Here is a 20,879-nt window from a genome sequence, read left to right on the forward strand (position 1 = left end):
CGGATGCTTCAAGAAGAGGTACGGTGAGTCAATACGAAACCCGCGGAGAGTCGATTCGGGGCCTTTCGCAACAGCTCGGACTAACACCTGGAAATACTTGGCGCATTTTACGGAAAATATCTTAAATAAAAACCGTACAAAATACAGCTTGTGCAAGAACTGAATCTGCTCGACCTTCCAAGCGACATCGCTTCGCTGTATCGGCTCTATCCCAAAAAGATCCGAAGTTTTTGAGCCAAATTTTGTTCAGTGATGAGGCCGCATTTGGTATGAAGAGCAATCTGAAGAGATCCTGAAGCTTCCATTTCATCCAGAAAAAATCCGAGTGTGGTTTGAAGGCCATCGGTCCATATTTCTTCACAAATGATGCCGTAACCGTTAATGTCGACTATTAACGCGCCATGACAATCGACTATTTCATGCCTGAAATTGAAGCTCGTGTTCTCGGCGACATTTGGTTTCAACAAGATGGCGCCACTTCACACACATTGCATCAATCAATTGATTCATTGTGAGAACACTTTCATGTTTTGGGACGCTCTATTGTATGCAGGGAAAGAGAAAGAGTGAGAGACATGTAGACAAATTAATGTTTGTCATAAATTTATCGTATGACCAGTATGGAAGCTCGATATAGGTACACGAGTAGATTAAATGAAAGGGTTACGTCAGAGAAAGAGAGAGAGAGAAAGAGACAAGGAGAGTATTTAATTATTTTGGCTAATCTATGGTACGATTCTCAATTACTTTCAGTGTACGCTGACAGTATACAACTGCCAGTCAAGTGGAGAAAGAGGGATAAGCAGAGAACTTTGATTTTTACACAAAAATATTATAGGAATTGTACGAAAGCTCTCAGATGGTAGCATATAGCAGTATTTGTTAGACAACGTTTCGAACCCACTATCCAATAATAATTAAATCGGAAGAGAAAATATCTCTCAAGAAGATAAAACTGTGTCAGTCATTAGTTTATCTGATAGAACACAATAAGTTTCATTATTTTGAAGCAGCACTTGCTAAGTTTGCTTGGAATTCTTCAATCAGTTATGAAAAAAATTGGCACATCCTTCTCAACCCTTAAAATACCCAAATACATATGTATATGTATATCGCCTCAATTTATCAGCAATCCGCAATTGCTTAAAATATACATTTTTTCTTAGTACTTGCTTAATACTTCGTTAATTTTATTTTAGCTCAAAATGTTTACTTTGCTAAATTTAGTTGTTTTTAGGAGCAACTCTATGAGAACTGAAAAGGAAAAACTGCCGAAAATACTCCCTTGACTACGGAAAAATAACGCGTTTCTTATGGCAAAATACTGCAATGAACAGAGGATTTTATATTTATTTTATTCTTGATTCAATTTTTTTTTTTACTTAAATCAAAATTTTTGTTTGAAAAATTTTAGTTTTAATTTTAATATTGTTTTATATAAATAAAAATTTTTGATTAAAATTGATTTTTCAATTTTGATTCAACAAATTTTTTTTCATGTAAACTAAAATTTTTCATTCAATGACTTTTTCCAAATTTTTTCATATAAAAAAAAATTTTTTGATTCAATAATATTTTTCCGAATTTTTGAAACAATTTGTTTTTTAATTAAATCAAAATTCTTACTCTAAAAAAATTTTTTTCATGTAAATCAAAACATTCGTTTCAAAAAAATTTGAAATCTAATAAAAATTAATCCAATTTTTTTAACCAAAAGCTTTTATAAATTTTTTTTTTAAGTAAATCAAAACTTTTGTTTCAAAATTTAATTTTCCTGTAAACCAGACTTTGTTTTACATGTAAATCAAAATTTTTCAAATAATTGTTTTTATGTAAATCAAAATTTTTGAATCAATTTGTTTTTAATTCAAATCAAAATTTTCGATTCAAAAATTTTTCTTCACATAAATCAAAATTCTTGTTTCAAACAAATTTTTTTCATGTAAATCAAAAAATGTGTGTTCAAAAATATGTTTTAATTTAAATCAAAACTTTTGTTTCAACATTATTTTTTCATGAAAATCAAAATTTTTGTTTTAAGTAAATCCGAATTTTCGATTAAATTTCTTTTTCATGTACCTACATTTTTTCGATTCAAGAATTTTTTTTCATGTACAACAAAATTTTTGATTCAAAATATTTTTATTTGTTCATGCAAATCAAAATTCTGTTAAAAAAAAAAATTTTTCATGTAAATCAAAAAATGTGTGTTCAAAAATATGTTTTAATTTAAATCAAAACTTTTGTTTCAACATTATTTTTTCATGAAAATCAAAATTTTTGTTTTAAGTAAATCCGAATTTTCGATTAAATTTCTTTTTCATGTACCTACATTTTTTCGATTCAAGAATTTTTTTTCATGTACAACAAAATTTTTGATTCAAAATATTTTTATTTGTTCATGCAAATCAAAATTCTTGTTTAAAAATAAAATTTTTTCATGTAAATCAAAAAATTTGTGTCAAAAATATGTTTTAATTTAAATCAAAACTTTTGTTTCAAAAATATTTTTTCATGTAAATCAAAATTTTTGTTTCAAGTAAATACGAATTTTCGATTCAAATTTCTTTTTCATGTACATATGTATGTACATTTTTTCGATTCAAGAATTTTTTTTCATGTACAACAAAATTTTTGATTCAAAATATTTTTATTTGTTCATGCAAATCAAAATTCTGTTAAAAAAAAAAAATTTTATTCAAATTAAAAATTTCAAGTTTAAATTTTGTGATATTTATCTTCGTACTGCGTTTGGGTGGGGTCTACACAACGTTTTATTTAAACTTTTATTTTTTGTTCAAAAATTTCATTTTTGTTAATTTCATTAAAAGTTAGTCATCTGTTTGAGATTCTTTATACGTTTACATCATAAGTAAATTTCTTGCTGAATTTGTGTTAGTCTTGCTTTCATCTTAATTTTCATTATCAAACTTAACCTTGTTAGTTAAGTAACTAAATATGTGTAAATTATATAGTATTATATATATTAATAATAAATTCATGTTGTTTAGAGTTTGCAAATGCTTTTGTTTTCCACTACTACTTTACATAAGTTAAATAAATCTTACGACTTCTGTTTTTGTATTATTATTTTATTATTTTTTATTATATTTTGTATAACCGGTCTGTTTCATTCTTTTGGTTTCGCTTTTTTTGTTTGTTTTATTTTTGTTTCGTTTTGTTCTTGTTATTTTGGTTTATTTTAGTATTTCTTTGACACTTTTTTTGTTGTTGTTCTTGTAGTTTACTTTGTTTTAGTTAATATTTCAATTTGTTTTAATACTTTTTTTTCGTACAATTAGATAAGGCAACGTCATTTGTTCTGTTTTTGTAAACATTTTTTTGTTGTTGTTGTTTGATCTGAAATCTTATTGATCGGAATATATGAATTTTGAAATTTTTTTGTTTCCATTGAATTTATTAATTCTCATCGAATTGTTTTGTAAACTGCATTTTGGGCTATTGCTTGGTGAGTGTGTGTCTGTCTGTTTGTATGTGTGCATTTGTTTGGTGTGTTTGAGAGCGTTTGTTGTTGTTGTTGTTGCGTTAATCGGATTTTGCTTATGCCGCCAGACACTTGTACAATTTCTTTCATTTTTAGTATTTTTGTTATAATTTTTGAAAATTTCTTCTTGTTGTTGTTGTTAATTTTTGCCTTAAACAAAATTGTTTGTAATTTCCATTGCCAAAGACGTAAATTTTGACTCCTAAAAACAACGAAACATTTTTCATTTATGCTTTTCGCTTTTGCCATTTTTAATTTGGCTAAAATTTTGCTTTAAATTTGCTTTAATTGCAAAATTTCTATAATTTTTTTTGCTTAATTTTTGACGTCGAAATATTTTCATTTTTGTTTTGTAATTTACATTTAATTGATTTTTTTTTTTAGTAAATTACTTTAAGTTTAGAAAATTGCATAATTTTGTATTTTGTTTGTATGTATATCATAGTTTGTTGTGGATAACTGTCAATTTTGTGGCCGAAAAATGAATGCAGTTTATTGCGAGTTGTGAGTTTTTTGGTAAATTGGAGGGAAATTGAGAAATGAAAAAGATAAATAAAATAAAATATTAAATAATAAATAAAAATACAAAAAAAAAAAAATAATAAATTTTAAATTACTTATAACGAATCCAGGCGCCATATACGAAAAGTGTTTGAAGTCAAATATGAGCAATATTAAATAAAATAAATTATATGAAAAACGTTAATTACAGTAGCTAGTAGTAAAACTTAACCTCAAATTATAAATGAAGTCTAAAGTGGAATTTAAAAGAAAAATATCAATTTGAGTTCTGGCTTAGCCATATACCTACTTGACATATGAAAATCCTGAATCAAAATGTCGAGAAATGAAACTTAACCTCAAATTATCAACTATTCAAGACTAAAATCAACATAGAATTATGTATATTCGAACTTGAACAGAAAAATTCTCAAACCAATAAACCTTGACTTATAATAAATTTTTGTGTCTTTGTTTAATTATCATTCACATAACCTGTATTAACCGCTTAAAGTTGCCTAGAGTACCACATATGAATTTCTATTCTTAAGAATTTTCAGAACCTTTAGTAGCAACTCAGAAATTGTCAAGTAGATATCGAATACTGTGTCGAATAAGTCACATAAGACAGACTAAAAATAGTCTAATATACATAAAAGGTAGCAGAGAGAGAGGTGAAGAAAAGAGATTAGGAGCAGGTAGAGTAGGAGATAGAGTTCCCACGTCAGTCGGGGCTATGTAACCGGAACGGACCCTAATTTTTTATCAGGCAAGGGCTGCCAACTCGTAGAATTCTGACGCTATAACAACAACAATTATTACTCAATACTATCGATTTTAGTTAATGCTAAATTTCGTAGTAATTTGAAGCGTACTATGCCATTGGGTGAAGCTAGTAATCTGCTAGTTGTATTGGCCCACTGGGTATCTTCGACTGTACTATGAAAGAAGGGTGAGTTTGACTTTAAAGCCTTAAGAAATTTACCTGCCTCAGAAAATATAATTCCGGCATATTATATCATGTTAAATCTAAATCAAATAACCCTAAACCTGCCAAGGATCAAATTGAGGAGAAGAGAAAGATAGTGATATAAAACTGTACTAACGCTACTCTTAAAAAATGTCTCAATATAAAAATAATGATGTTAGTTCTGACTAAATTTCGTTGATAATGGGAGTATGTACATTGCACACAGAAAAGTGGCTGTTTAGGACGCAATGTGTATGCTGCATTGGAACACCGAGTATCTTACACTTCAATAGGAATATAAGAGAAAATAAAAGTTTGGCTAAACTGCTAAGTTCCCTTAGAAATTCAGACAACTCAGAAAAAAATATTCAGGAATAATCAATGTTGTTAAATTGTATAGAAAAGATGACCAAGTCTAGATCTGCGTTAATAAAATGCATTGGTATTCTCAAGAAACAAACAATCCAGGACGATACAACTTGAAATAACTGTCTTCGCACGTTTAGATGCCTTCGAATTTATTGGGCACCGGGATGGTGTAAAGAATAATGAAGAAAACTGGTTGTTGATTAAGTGAACTGGAGTTCAGAAAATAAGTATGACAACGGCAGCGTACAACTTAAGATTACTAAAGTTTAGCGACAGATGTGCTAAGAGTGGGGCATTTCAGTTGTTCTGATTGCGAATTTTAGCTAAACAATTTTGCAAGCAGATGCAGCTCTTTTTGTCATTTTAGTAAATGCTGATTGTTTGACCCCTACAACCCTTGACCACAACACAAAAAATCCCTCGTTTTAGAAAATTTTTACTGCCATTTTCTCTCTAGATTAGCAAGAAACAGCCTCTAACATCACATTTGAAATATAGCTCTGAAATTTGGCACACCTACTTTTCTATCCAAAAAGTTGCTCATTTGTTGGAATCGCCAATATGAGAGTACTGTATATAGTAATATAGATGCTGTATGAACTGACCGTTCAAAATCAAGTTCGTGTATAGAAATCTTTAGCATGGGTCCAAAGCAACTGTGCAGTGCCATTTCTCCAAAGAAATTGTGCAGATTGGATCACTATAGGATATAGAAAAACAACGCTATAATCATAAAACATATTGTTGAAATCGACTGGCTATAGCATATAATTATTAATTCACCGCTTAGAGCGTAAGAGAGTTTATTGAATCTAATAGTTGTTCTATTTATGGGACCTGATGATCTGGGGAACTTTTTGGCGGATTATTTCAATAACACTGTCTGATTTCCCTTTTTTGTTGGTGGAACAGGGAGGCGCATGTGATTGAGAGCCGTGGAATATACCCCGTCTCATTCAGTTGAAGGCTGAAATTACGAAACGTTTGCAGACTGTCTGTCCCTAACCTCACTTATTAATTTTGCTTTGAGTAATGAATAAAAAAATAAACTTTTGACAATTTATGTGCTGGAAATATTAATAATGTTATAAATTATAATTGACTCATTGTTTAATGTGGAAAAAAATTCATATATAATTAATTATTATTAATATTTTTAAATTTTATAAAATTATAATTAATACAATAATTTTTTTAATTTTACAATATGATATTAACTATAATTTTATTCCTCAAGAAAATTAAGTTTTTAAAAATTTAGTTAACTGAAATATATCTAATATTAATTATAAATAAATAAGGCAAATAATTGAACAAAAATTCATATCGAAAAAAATTTTAATTAATAAAATTGTGCTTTTTATGAAATTTAGTTATTTTTTGTATAATTAAACAGATTCTAAATATGAAATTTACAAAAAAAAAATATATAGCTATACATACATAAAAGTTAAAAAAAAAATTAAATAATATTAAATTAATCATATATGTATGTACATTTTTATTCCATTTTTATACATGCATGTAATGCTAGAACTAACAGTGGGCTGGATTCGTATATAAAACTTAAAACGAACTGTTAAAAAAATACCATAATTAAAAAAGAAAAATACTTTTTCAATATTTTTATTTAAACATTTTTTTTTATTAAAATATGAAAATACACAGAACTGATACAAACTTAAACAAAACCGAATTTTAAAGCAATAAAAGCAAACTTAATATTCATTAAAATTAATGTTAAACATATTACAAAAACAAACAGTAGAAAAATGTAGTTTAATTTACAATTGTTTGTATATGAAAATCAATAATATATTTATATTCAACAAAATGTTTGTAAGTAATAAAGCATATTTTGTATGTAACTATAGAAAAATATAAATTTGTTTAAAAAATTGCTTAAATTCCATTCACATCAGCATTTTTGTGTATGTATATATTTATTTATATATATATTTTAATAAATGGTAAAAACCGTATGTATGTATGCATACCATTTTTGCTTGATACTACTTATATATTTTGTTTTGTTTTGTTGTTTTTTATGCAAATTTACTGCTTTACTGTTTTTATCATTTTTGTTGTTTGCTTTTACTTGCTTAATTTTACGCTTCTCATACAATATAAGTGTGTGTACGTATATGTTATTCTGCTCTTACATACGCGCGCGATAATCTTACGTGCTCTTTGCTTTAATGGAACTTCCGCTTCTTGCCACCACGCTTTTTACCTTTGCCCTTCAATTTACGTTTTTTACTGCCACCACTGGAACCCTCACCACGCAACGCCGGATCGCGGCTAATTTCGCCGAGTATCTCATCACCGAGTGTGGCTGTAAGCAGAGCAAGCCAAATAATGTTAGTAGAATTCAGAAAAAAAATTAGAAAAATAAATTTAGAAGAAAAAAAACTTATAAAAAAAATTTATAAAAAAAAATAAAAAAAAAAAATTATTAAAAAAATTTAGAAAAAAAATGTTGGGTTATGTTTTTCTTTATAAATATACAACTCACCTAGAGTGGTCAACTTGCGTTGACGATGCTTTTCCGCTTTGGTCACCGGCAGACGTGTCAAGTAGGTCTCCTCATATTCCTGCTTTTCTTTCTGTTGTTGGGAGAGCAGTTGTTGGGCGCGTGAGCCGGATGATAGTTCGGTAGGTGCGTCGAGATATTCTTCCTTCAAATCTTGCAACATCGAGGCGCTATATGTATAAATCATTTTTAATACATTTTACACCTAAGAGAAAATAATTTCCACAACTTACGTGATGGCACGCTTCTTGGCACGCTCTATCATCTTCTTATCCTTATCCGCAGATTTCTCATCGCCATCATAGTAGACTGGCTTAATTTTGGGCGGCACGTAGATACCGGTTTTACCCGCTGTAGCGCCCTTTTTGGGTTTCTTCACGCCAGCCTCGCCTTCCTCATCGTCTCCATCGCTTTCGGATGCCGAATTTTCGCTTGCGTCTTCATCATCCTCATCGGCATCGTCATCACCGCCAGCATTTGTGAGCATATTATCTGGATTGGGCTGCAATACAAAAAGGTTATATATCAACTAGTTCAACATAACTTTAAAATAAGCTCAAAACTCACCTTATACAAAATCGGATCGGTACTACTCGATACGCCGGTGGTGGCTGTCTTCACTAGCTTATCGATCTGATAGCGCAACTTATGATCGATTGGTCGTATTTTCTCCAAAACTGTGCGTATTTCGATTAATCGTTCAATGGATGGATCACCTTCGATGGTCTCGCCGGAGCATTTGCGTAACACTACGTAAGTTAGATTTATCAAATAATCGAGCAGCATGTGATATTTGACTTCGAGAAAGCTCAGGCCGTATTCTGTGGTTAGTTCGCCACGTTTGACGCGTTGCAACATGCTTTCGACTAGATCGGTGACCTGTTTTACATTGCTGTTCATTTCGCCGAGCAATTGTATGGCCTGTGGGATGTCCTGTTGCTGCACGTGGCAGTCATAGTCGAGCGCCTGAAAGGCAAAAACGGTTGGGTTCGTGAATATTATCTTTGGGTTTTCAATTATTTTCTTAAAATACTTATTCATTTAAGTTCAAACATGCTCCAGTTTCATTTGCTTAACCTTCAATCATACACTTCGTATAAATCGGTGCAGCATTCTCGCTTTATTACACTTTCTCTCTCTCCCTCTTTCCCTCTTTTTATTCACTTCATTTATATATCTAATAATATCTATCAAACAGTAACCAAAGAACGAAATGTAACAGAAGGTTTATGGACTTGCTATTGCATACACGCATGGTAGGCTTCCGCACTAAATAGCAAGTCTATAAACCTTCTAATACACAGCCAAGGGACAATTAAAGCTATCAGTAGTGCCAAAGACTTACTGTGTTAGTTTGACCCCCGATTGGGGCAGCTGGGAACACAATTCTCCTAAACCCTCCTTCAAGGGCCATTTGGGGCAATCCACTTGGTCTTGAAACACCAAGCAACACAGGGCATATCACAAAGTTATTGTAGGTTAGTTTTGATGGTGGACAGACCAAAAAGTTTCTTTGATTGGCCTACATATTGATCGTCATTTATGTCCTCACGACTACTCGTGCACTTTGCTACGGGATAGGCAATCATCGCCATAAACTTGTTTCATCAATTGAAACGTTTCGGTAAAAGTTTTACCAATTTTAAAGCAAATCTTAATGTTGGCTCTGTGTTCGAAGCACATTTTCGCACTGATAACACAAACATACTGACACTTAAAACGCAATAACTTCACTTCCAATCTATGAAATGGCATGAAATTCTCATTGAACAATCGACAAAGATAGCAGATTCAAAAAGTCTTGTTTACTCTGGAAAGCACCTTGTAACTAATATCAGGATTTTCGAACATCCATCTGACTTTGCTCTATGTAATTGGTGATGGTCTAGGTCATGTTGTCCGGATGGACGAAAACACTCCAGCTCTGAAAGTATTCGACGCAGAGGAAGAGGAAGACCTCCACTCCGTTGGAAGGACCAAGTGGCGAAGGACCTGGCTTCGCTTGGAATATCCAATTGGCGCCACGTAAAGTAATTTTATTAGTCTGTGACATGTTAATACTATATAGTCTTGGAAAAAATAGATAAAATCGGGTCGAGACTACCCTCAACGCCCATATACTACAGCTCGTGACTTGAAATACAAGATAACGTAATATCACTTTTCATAAGTTTACAGGCGAAGGAAAAACGACCTAATAGAAACCTCTCATATTGAAAAGAATTTGGGTTTTAATTATAAAATGGTTATATCTATTAATTAAATATATAATAACCAACTTCAGACTGTTCGCGCAGATGTCGCATTGGAATCAGCTGTTTATAAATTTGCTGAATGACAGTTCGGAGTATTGTTCACAAGTGTAAAAAAGCGTTTTGCCAAAAGTGAACGCAAAAAAAAGTGACCAGCGATGGGATTCAAACGTAATAGTGTGATTGCTTTATATTTAGCTGGAAAATCACAGCCAGCATTGTTCGTGAGCTCAAACACCTTAATATGAAACAAGTTTTTGTTTATCGCACCATCACTCGTTACAATGATACTGGTAGCATCGCAAAACGCCATGGAGGTGGTCATCAAAAGACTGCAACGTTACGTGAGATGGTTCGGAAAGTGAAGAAGCGACTTGAGCGAAATTCATGACGAAGTGCCAATCTATTGGCTAAAGAACTGAAAATATCCGACCGCAGCATCCGACGCATATTGAAATATGAGCTCAAGGTCAAGCCTTACAAGTTCCAAAAGGCCCATGATATCACACCGAAGCGGCAACAAGTAAGACTTGAGAAAGCGAAGCAGTTTCTTTCCAATTGAGCAATTCGTAAACTCTCAAAACGATAGGGTTTACATGACCAACCGTTCATACGAGAATCTAAGTCATCGGTTGGCTACCAGGAGGCAGCATCCGCCACAAATAATGGTTTGGGCCGCTGTCACCGCAGATGGGCGCTCTCCAATTGCTTCATCAAAGTAAATGCGACATATTATCGGGAAAGTGTTCTGGAGGCTGCTTTGACGCCGTGGGCAAACAAACATTTCGGTCACAAACCATGGACGTTTCAACAAGACTCAGCACCGTCTCACAAAGCGCGAGTGAATCAAGAATGGCTGAAAAACAACGTTCCGAACTTCATTACGACCACATAATGATTCTCGAATTCACCACATGCGAATCAAATGGATTATTCTCTCTCGGCCATTTTGGAGAGCAAGGTCCGAAGTAAAAAATACATCAGTCTCGAGATGCTGAAGAAAGCCATTGTCCGTGAGTGGGCCAGAATACCGGAAACTTACTTTCGAGCAGCTTGCGATTCGTGTTTTGACAGTCTGAAGGCCATAGTTAAGGCAAAAGGTGGTCATATCGAGCAAAAGTGAATTGGTCCTGAATTTATGATTATTTTCACACATTTTGTACTTTAAAATAAATAAAAATAGTTTTCCAAACCGAATTTATGGCTTTTTTAATTGGTACAGTACACTTCGAGTGCCGGACCCTGTATGATGTAGTGAATCGTAAGCGTTGTCTTGCATTTCAGGTGACGATATAATGATTATCGCGTATCTAACAAATCTTTTGTTGAATATGTCGGCAATGTTCTTAAACTCGAAGTTCTCCATAACTCGAACTCTTGATTTGACGATAGAAGTAAAATTTCATACAAATTATCTTCCATAACTCAAACTTTCTCTAATTCGAAGCTTTTTTGTGGATTGTGGCATTTTGAGTTAGGACTGTACTGCTTTACTGTATATTTAATTGCTTATTCCGATCCTCTGGTTGACGTTTTACACCTTAAGGTATTTCCCTGGCAGTGATTCCTGCGAGTTCCAGAGGAAAAAAAGTTCGGTAGCAACCGAACTTAGCCCTGCCTTAGTTGTTTTCCATGTATTTTTCTTTTTGTATGGAAAAATTATAATTTCTATTAATTAATATGTCTACCTCACACTCGATTGTACGCGCACCAACATTTTGCATGCGCCACCGCACGCCTTTAATATGCAAATTTTTTTTTAGCAATTTAGCTACAAGCATTTTATAGCACAATTGCAGGCCGCAATGGTTAGGCAGCGCCTATGCCTGCGTGTGTGTGTGTGAACTATGTTGCGCGCAGCAAATCATAAAAGCGCTTTAGTGATGCAAACAACAAAAGCAACAACACGGAATGCCACAAATCAACACAGCCCGAAGTGATTCTGACATTTTCGAGCCTGTTTGTGGGCATACATATGTGTGAGTGAGTGTGTGTATACGTGCGTGCGCGGCGGTGCTTTCAAATGCATTAGCAACCAAAGCCAACACACTCCATTTCAATTTGTGCGTATGTGTGTGTGTGTGTTTTATGCATGTATGCGTGTGGGTGTGTGCCCGCTGTCCGCTCAGGCGTCTAGTGGTTTGCTGCAATTGCATCAAATTATACATTCGCGCGCGCGCCCGCTCGTACACTTGTGCGCCTAAACGTATGCTCCGCTATTTTTCGCCTGCATTCGCGACCTCCACTCAAACAACTCATTTGCATATTTTATTGGTGGCATTTAATTATTGCATTTTGTAAATGTTGCGGTTTTTTCCGCGTGCATTACGATTCGCCAGACAAAGTGCTACAGCTACAGCTACAACACCAGCAACACCAACAACAACGCTTGGTAATAATAATACAGCATTAACCACTATTTGCAGCGTATGCATTTGCCACTGTCCGCACCGCGCTGTCATTGTGCATATTTTGCATGATTTTATATTTATATAGACTTATATATTTTAATTTATTATTACAGCGCGCAAAAAAAAAATTTGCTTATATTTTAATAATATGCATTTCCATTAAATACTTTGATTATTGTTGTTTTTTGCATTATTGGCTGGTTGGTTGGTTGGTTGGGCTGTTGGTTGCCATGGCAACACGGCAAAATTAATTCCTATCCGAAATGTGTATTTAACTGCCTAATAAGGTTTTTAGTATGCAAAATCGCATATACACACAAACTCATACGTACACACACACACACACATATCCACACATTTATTTTTCGCCAAAAATTTCTTTTTTCCACCAATAAATATTAATAAACCGCACTCAAATGCCAGCATAATACGCGTTGCGGCGCTCGAGCGCCAATTGCCAGCACCAACAGCTTCAAATTTTGTGTTGAAAACAAAAAAAAAAAAATAATAAAATGCAAATGCAAATAAAATTGTTTATTATTTATGCGGTTTTGCTGGTTTTTATTTTCACTTGAATTATTTCATTTCATGTTTTATGCAAATTTTGCCAGCGCAATGCAATTAACGCAAAATATTCTGCATACACATGCAGATTCACACACACATACATACACGCTTGCATTATATTGCCAAATGCAGATTCACACACACGTACAAACACATACATACACACATAAATTATATTGCATTTTTTCGGCTTATTTTCAGCAGTTTTTTTTTTGTCTCCGATTATTGCACAATAATTCATTGGAATTTACGCATCGCAAAGGCCATTAGATTAGCAGCAAATAATTATAAAATTATGCATAAATGCAACATTGCACAAAATTAAGCTAACAAAAAAATGCAACAACAATAATGCCATTGTATTAAATGCAAAAACCACACAAAATACCGAAAAAATAATTATAAATTAATTAAATTGCAAATAGCACACCAAATACAACAAAAAAAATACATAAATAAAATCGCTAAAAACCGATAAATTAAAAGAAAAAACGTTAACTTCGGTTGCACTGAAGCTAAATACCCTTCACAGGTGCATTTCTGTTAGTAACTATGTGTTCAGTGTACATGGAAGCTATATGCTATAGTTATCCGATCTCAACAAATTTTTCGGAGATTATATTGTTGTCTTAGAAAATTATCTATACCAAATTTCGTAAATACATCTTGTCAAATGTAAAAGGTTTCGATACAAGAACTTCATTCCGATCGTTCAGTTGGTATGGCAGCTATATGTTATAGTCTTATAATCTTCTTGAAGCGAAAATGGCGTTTGCAAAATTTCAAAATGATATGTTAAAAACTGCGGGACTAGTTCGTATATATACAGACAGACGGGCAGACAGACAGACAGACGGACATGGCTAAATCGACTCAGCTCGACATACAGATCATTTATATATATATGTACTTTATAGGGTCTCCGACCTTTCTTTCTGGGTGTTACAAACTTCGTGACAAACTTAAACTTCAGGGTATAATTATACATTGGGCCCAAAAAAGAACTGGAAAATTTTAGATAAAACGCAAAATATTTAATTATTCATAAATCTTTATTTTGTCGCACTTAAAGCAATCCTTACTAGATGGAATACATTTTCATATAAGGTTGTTAATATCTCCGTTCCGCTTTTTTGATCTTTATACAATGTTTTATAAAAAGTATTAGTGATCGGATTCAGTTCAAATATGTGCCATTTCGTTCGATAATCTGTTTCCATTTAGACGGCAACTTCCTAATACCTCCCTCGTAGAAGCTCCCTTCCTTATTTGCGAAGAACGCGGACAGCCACTTTTTACAAGCCTCGTGTGAGTTCAACTTTACACCAACAAGGACGTTCGCCATAGACAGCAACAGGTGGTAATCACTTGGCGCTATGTCCGGGCTATATGGTGGATGCGATAAAACCTCCCATCCGAGCTCTTGTAGCTTCTGACGAGTCATCAACGAAATGTGTGGTCTGGCGTTGTCCTTTTGGTATACTACACCCTACCTGTTGGCCAATTCTGGACGCTTCTGGTCGATCGCCTGCTTCAAGCGGTCCAGTTGTTCGCAGTAAATGTTGGAAGAAAGCGTCTGGCCATATGGGAGCAGCTCATATTGGATGATTCCCTTCCAATCCCACCGAACACATAGCAAAACCTTCCTGGCCGTCAATTCCGGCTTGGCTGCTGTTTGGGACGATTCACCGGCCCTCGACCACGACCGTTTTCACTTGATATTGTCGTATGTGATCCATTTTTTTTTTGCCAGTCACCATCCGCTGCAACAATGGGTCGAGTTCGTTCCGTTTCAGCAGCATATTGCAGGCGTTGATTCGGACCAGAAAGTTTTTTTTTTGCGTCAAATCATGCGGCATCCAAACATCAAGCTTTTTTGTTTATCCAGCCTTCTGCAGATGGTTTAAAATGGTTTGGTGACTAACTCTCATCTTCTGGGCGATGTCACGAGATGCCACATGCCAGTCTAATTCGATGCTTTTCATGATTTGATCGGTATTTGTCGTCACAGGTCTTCCGCCGGCTGGCTTATTCATGGTATCGTTTTCACCCGCTCTGAATCGTCGAAAACATCCCTCCGCAGTTCGAAGTGATAGAGTACCATCCCCCGAAAAACCATTAGTGAATTCCATGTTTACACGGCTGTAGTGGGAATTAAAACCTTGTTGCCAGCATACAAGGCAATCGACCGGCATACGCTGCACCAATATGGTCACCTGGATGAAACGCAGACGGAAGCTACAGACATGTCAGAACACTGTATTCCGGACTACAACTGGTTGCCTCTTGAGGTCTCCCATCGAACAGCTGCACAGTGAGGCCCTTATGCTCCCAGGTGGACTGTTTTCGCAGAAAACGTAACCTGCTTGTAGCGGAACCGCCTTCTAGGAGCATCAAGAGGTCCTTTCTCAACTACGTCGACGACATAAAACAATACGCCGACCAGATTTCGGACGCAATAAACTTCAGACATGCACTGACCGCCATTCACGGTGTAGCCATTAACACCTTCACCGACTCTCTCTCAGTGCATGCCGTACTTCGGGTCAAATCACTACCCATTACAGACGAAGAGCTTTAGTTGCTGCGAGAATCGAGAGTAACCCTTGCGCACTTTTGTTATGGATATTGTAGCAGATTAAGCTCTACTTATCCAGAATCGACCTGACATATTAAACATATGTCCAGCATGCAATGAGTCCCCGCATGACACTAACCACATCTCTTTGCATGCCCTGCTAACCCTACACATCTGACACTCCTCTCCCTATGGTCCGACTCCGTCGAAATAGAACGTTTTCTGGGTCTACCGTTGGATGATCTCGATGAAAATTTATGTAATCCGTATCATTCTAACGGAGACTATGTAACCGTTACAACAACAACAACATGGCCTTCAGCGAATTTTATTTTATCTCTTCGATTGACTGAAAACGGATTCCACGAAGAGGCCATTTCAGTTGAGGGAACAGGAAAAAATTACACGGAACCAAATTTGGTGAATACGGTGATTGATCGATAGTAGAAAATAGAACTCGTTAATGACCATCTGCTCCACTGCAACAAATTCATGATGCACCGAACCATGAATATCGAAAAAAAAGAATGTGAATCATCTTGATTTTTGACCGGCTTTGGCTTGCTTTTTTTGGTTTCGGCTCGTTTTTTCCTTCCATTCCGCTGATTGTGTACTTGTTTGTGTGGCAAACTCATAAACCCATGTCTCATCATCAGTCATAATGCTCTCCATGAATGTGGGATCGGAATTCGCACGATCAAGCTTGTCTAAAGAGACCTGTTTACGGTATTCTTTTTGAAAAGAAAAAATTTCAGCTTCATCGGGACGAGTCGAGCAAGAACGCGTTTCATACCCAAAATATCCACCAAAATCATACGAACGGCCTCGCGAGATATGTCGAGCTCTCTTTCCATCTCGATAACACTTTTATAACGATTGTCAAGCATCATAACCGTCACTCTTTTATTATTTTCATCAGTTGATTGTTGGGGTCGAGGGGCGTCCAGAACGAGGCATGCCTTCAAGGATCTCTCGACCGTGTTTGAAGGCTCTGTACCACTCGTAGGCTTGTATTTCTGATAAAACTGAATCACCGTAAGCCTTTTGTAACATTCACAATGATTCGGCAGACGAAATTTGTTTAAAAATATAAAGTTAGAGACACATTTATTGTTGGATATCTTTATACATTGTAAAAATCTCAATGCACTAATGAGGTGTATCGCGTTCATATTTGGCATAGTAATTAAGGACAGTCTTACCAACTTAGCAAATCAGATTTTTTTAAATTTCCGGGTGCTTTTTTTGTCATAATGTATATGTATATGAAATAAATCGCAAATCGCTAAAACCACACAAATTAATAAAAAAAATATATTTATTAAATAAATTTCAAAAATATCGCACATACTAATTAAATCGGTTGCTTATTAGCGCTGCGCGCTTCATTTGGCTGCGCGCAATTTTCCTAATTAAATATTATCGCCATTTATCAACGGCAGATTAATTTTTGCAAGCATTCAAATGGGTTTTGTGAAAAAATTTAATCAAAATATTTATTTAAAAAAATCCAAATAAATATCTATTAAAAAAATGTCAAAAGAAATATTTATAAAAATTACCAAATTTAATTTCCACAAAAAAAAAAAAACAAAGGAAATATTTATCATATAAATTTCAAAAGAAATCTTTACCAAAAAAATTCCACATTAATATTTATGAAAATAAATGAAATGGCATATTTATTAAAAAAATTCCTGCGGTTTTATGCGTATTTGTGCGCTTTGCTATTTATTAAAATATATCCGTGGCTCATCGTTATGGAAAAATATTAATCAGCATATTCATAGCACGCATAATAAACTATTTATCAAAAAATTGCTTTAATTTATTATTAAAACCACGGAAAAACTATTTTAAGCTTATTAAATGCAGCATACAATAAATAAATTACAACACATTTAAAAATATAATAAAAATAATAAATTACTACACATTTAAAAATATAATAAATTTGGCGCACATTTAATTGGGTTTTGTGAAAAAATAACAAAATAAAATAGTTTTTTAGTAAACTTTTTATTTATTATTAATGCATGAAATAACTTTTTAATGTCTTACTGTCAATAGAAAAAATTATGAGAAGCTTTCAGCAATATTAAAAATATCTATTTTCGAGCAAATATGGAAAATACTGATATTTAGTAAATTACGTTTATTAAAATTAACAAAAAACAAGTAAGGAAGCGCTATGTACGGGTGCAGCAGAACATTTTATACTCTTGCAACAAGCAGAATCAAAGCCAGAAAACTATCTTAAGGCGCAAAACGTCCACCAGAGAAACGGAATCAAAGCACTTATATGTATATACAGTTGAAGTTCGAATCACCAGAACACACAAAAAAAGAGAGAGAGTTGGAGTTATGGAATGAAATTTGTATGAAATTTGACTGCTATTGTCAATTCAAATGTTCGAGCTATGGGAGCATTATTAACACCAACAACAACGTCAGTATCGAAATCCAACGCAGAATAACTCTTACCAACAGGTGCTACTTTGCACTGAGTAGGCAATTGAGAAGTATAGTCCTCTCTCGTCGAACACAAATCAAATTGCACAAGAGGCAGTTGCAGAGGCATGGATGATGACCACATCTGATGAGTCACAAGTTTTCGAGAGAAAGGTACTGCGGAAGATTTATGGTTCTTTGCGCATTGACAACGGCGAGTACCGCAATCGATGGACGAGATATACGACATTGATATAGTACCCGCAGGGGGAAGCAGTGGAAAACCTCCACTCCGTTGAAAAAAGAAGAAACTGGCGCGCTATTGTAAACTTGGCCATAACCGCGTAAGCGATGTCTACGCGAATACAGAAATAGAAAGGACTTAAACAGTTTTTGTTCGATTTGGACAATTCTTGGTCATATGGTGGCCTACTTCAAAAGCATTATTCGTGCAAATTGTATCTCGTTATATTAATTGTTGTTGATTTGTACACTGGAAAGTTAAATAATGAAATGGAATTTGAAATAGTATTATATGGGTAATTTCATCGTGAAAAAACTTATGCCTGCACAACGTTTTCAAATCGTTCAACTTTATTACGAAAATTCATGTTCTGCAAAGAATGTGTTTGCGCATTTTGTTCAACTTATGCTCAACATAATCGGCCTACTAAGCATACTATTCGCAACACCCATCTTGAGACACAGAATTCATTATTGACCATGTCCAGCACGCAGTGAAAAAAATATAGCAGCATAGCTGAGAGGGTACTCGAGCTGCTTGTGCCAGAACTGAAGTCGCTCGACCTTCCGAAATCCCTTCACTCTATAGGCTCTTGAAAAGTTCCAAGAAGATCCGACCATTTCGAGCCAAATTTGTTCAGCGATGAGGCCCAATTCTGGCTCAATGGTTATGTAAATAAGCAAAATTGCCACAACTCGGATGAAGAGCAACCTGAAGAGATTCCAAAAGCTATCATTTCATGCAGAAAAACAACGGTTTGGTGTGGTTTGTGACCTGTTGAATCGTCGGTCCATATTTCTTCAAAAATGATGATGGTGAGATTGTAACCTTCAATGGTGACCGTTACCGTGCCATGATAACCGACTATTAAATGCCGAAAATTTAAGCTCATGATCTCAGCGACATTTGATTTCAACAAGACGGCGTCACTTCCCACATATAGAATCGATCAATGGATTTATTGAGAGAACACTTCGGTGAGCAGATAATTGCACGTTTTGCGCCGGTCGATTGACCACCAAGATCGTGCGATATTACACCGTTAGACTTTTTCTTGTGGGGATATATAAAGTCTGTGGTCTATACGGACAATCCCGCTTCAACTCAAGTCTTGGAGTCAAACATCACGCGTGTCATTTGCCAGTTACCAGTCGAAATAGACTCAATGGATGGACCATACGAGACGTAGCCGCGGTTAATATTTGAATGAGAAAATCTTCAAAAAATAAATGCCAAAATTTGTTTTTTAGAACGATAATAAACATTCTCCATTAAATTTGAAGTTTCTGTGCTTTTTCTTTAAAAAGGTAGGGAACCTCGAAATGTATCACTCTTTATAATAGTTTAATTTATATAACAACCTGAATTTGTAACAGAACTTATGGCAGAACTATTTGTACATGCTTCATTGGATTTCGCACCCCTCCTTCTTTTTCTTCTTAATTGGCGTAGACACCGCTTACGCGATTATAGCCGAGTTAACAACAGCGCGCCAGTCGTTTCTTCTTTTCGCTACGTGGCCAAGGCTGTTGGTAGTTTTTTATTAGGGTGAGCTTTTTACGTGGCGGGTCCCAAACCCAGCGCACAACCCTATGGGGATGTTTCGCCTTCTCTCTTTAGCTTGCTTTCAAACGGATGTTCTTTCTCTACCAAGAGTATGCTTGGTCTAAGACCGGAAGTCGTGAGCTGCTTGAGCCATATGTAAAAGAATCGTTTCTGGCCACTCCCAAGTGAATGGCGATCAGAGAACTTTCCTCACTTGCGTGAACTTCTACACATGACACCATCCTCCCTCCACTTGGGTGTTATAGGCTTCGGAACCAATTTTCATATTTCATCTGAAGTTTTACAAGGTTTGTATATTTAAAAAAAATATATCCAAAGAAAAATTGAGGAAAAAAAGTAGAAATATAAAAATGTATTTTTTGTACTATATGGTGCCCACTGTACCAATCGCTGCGTGCATTTGAGCGCATTAACTATATTGGAAATTAAATTTCCCGTACACGAATGCCAAAATCAAAGCCAAAGTGAAACGAAATAAAATATATAAAAAGTAGCAATATATTTTAGCGGCGTGTGGCATGCATACGCACACATTTCCATTGCGCACTTTAGCAGGGCAACACGAGCGCCAACAAATGAATTATACATTAGATGCGTGCAAAGTAAGTATAAAATGGCGTAGGGAAAAATCTACATCGAACTAATACATTCATAATTAGTTTGCTAAGTACATTTATTGTTTGTTACAAAGCAACTTGCAGCAAATCAGCGTGTCAGTGGCGGGAGCATGGTGGCGACAAAAAGCTGCATTAGATGCGCAAAAACACACACACACGCATGTAAAACACAAACAACGAACTCACACGCATATACAAAAATATGATTGTATGCAGTTGCCTGCAGTTGTTAGCGGCATTGCATATTTATAGGCGCGCTCCAACTGCACACGCACACAATTGCACTTTGGTGTGTACATATGTGGCACAAACGGA

General features: G+C 34.8%; 1 protein-coding gene across 1 annotated transcript in view; it reads right to left on the minus strand.

Moving 5' to 3' along the window:
- Nucleotides 1-7,380: 7,380 nt before the first annotated feature.
- The window catches only part of LOC120769297 (neuroguidin), a 203,565-nt gene continuing 190,066 nt past the window's right edge, over nucleotides 7,381-20,879 (minus strand). Inside the window, exons 2-5 of the mRNA XM_040096226.1 lie at nucleotides 8,446-8,844; nucleotides 8,112-8,380; nucleotides 7,861-8,048; nucleotides 7,381-7,680 (exon numbers count right to left, since the gene is read on the minus strand). Of these exons, the coding sequence (XP_039952160.1) occupies nucleotides 7,541-7,680; nucleotides 7,861-8,048; nucleotides 8,112-8,380; nucleotides 8,446-8,844 (996 nt within the window). The 3' untranslated portion in view covers nucleotides 7,381-7,540. The remainder of the gene's footprint in view (nucleotides 7,681-7,860; nucleotides 8,049-8,111; nucleotides 8,381-8,445; nucleotides 8,845-20,879) is intronic.

Source organism: Bactrocera tryoni, chromosome 2 (assembly GCF_016617805.1).
Source record: "Bactrocera tryoni isolate S06 chromosome 2, CSIRO_BtryS06_freeze2, whole genome shotgun sequence".
NCBI classification, from domain to species: Eukaryota; Metazoa; Arthropoda; class Insecta; order Diptera; family Tephritidae; genus Bactrocera; species Bactrocera tryoni.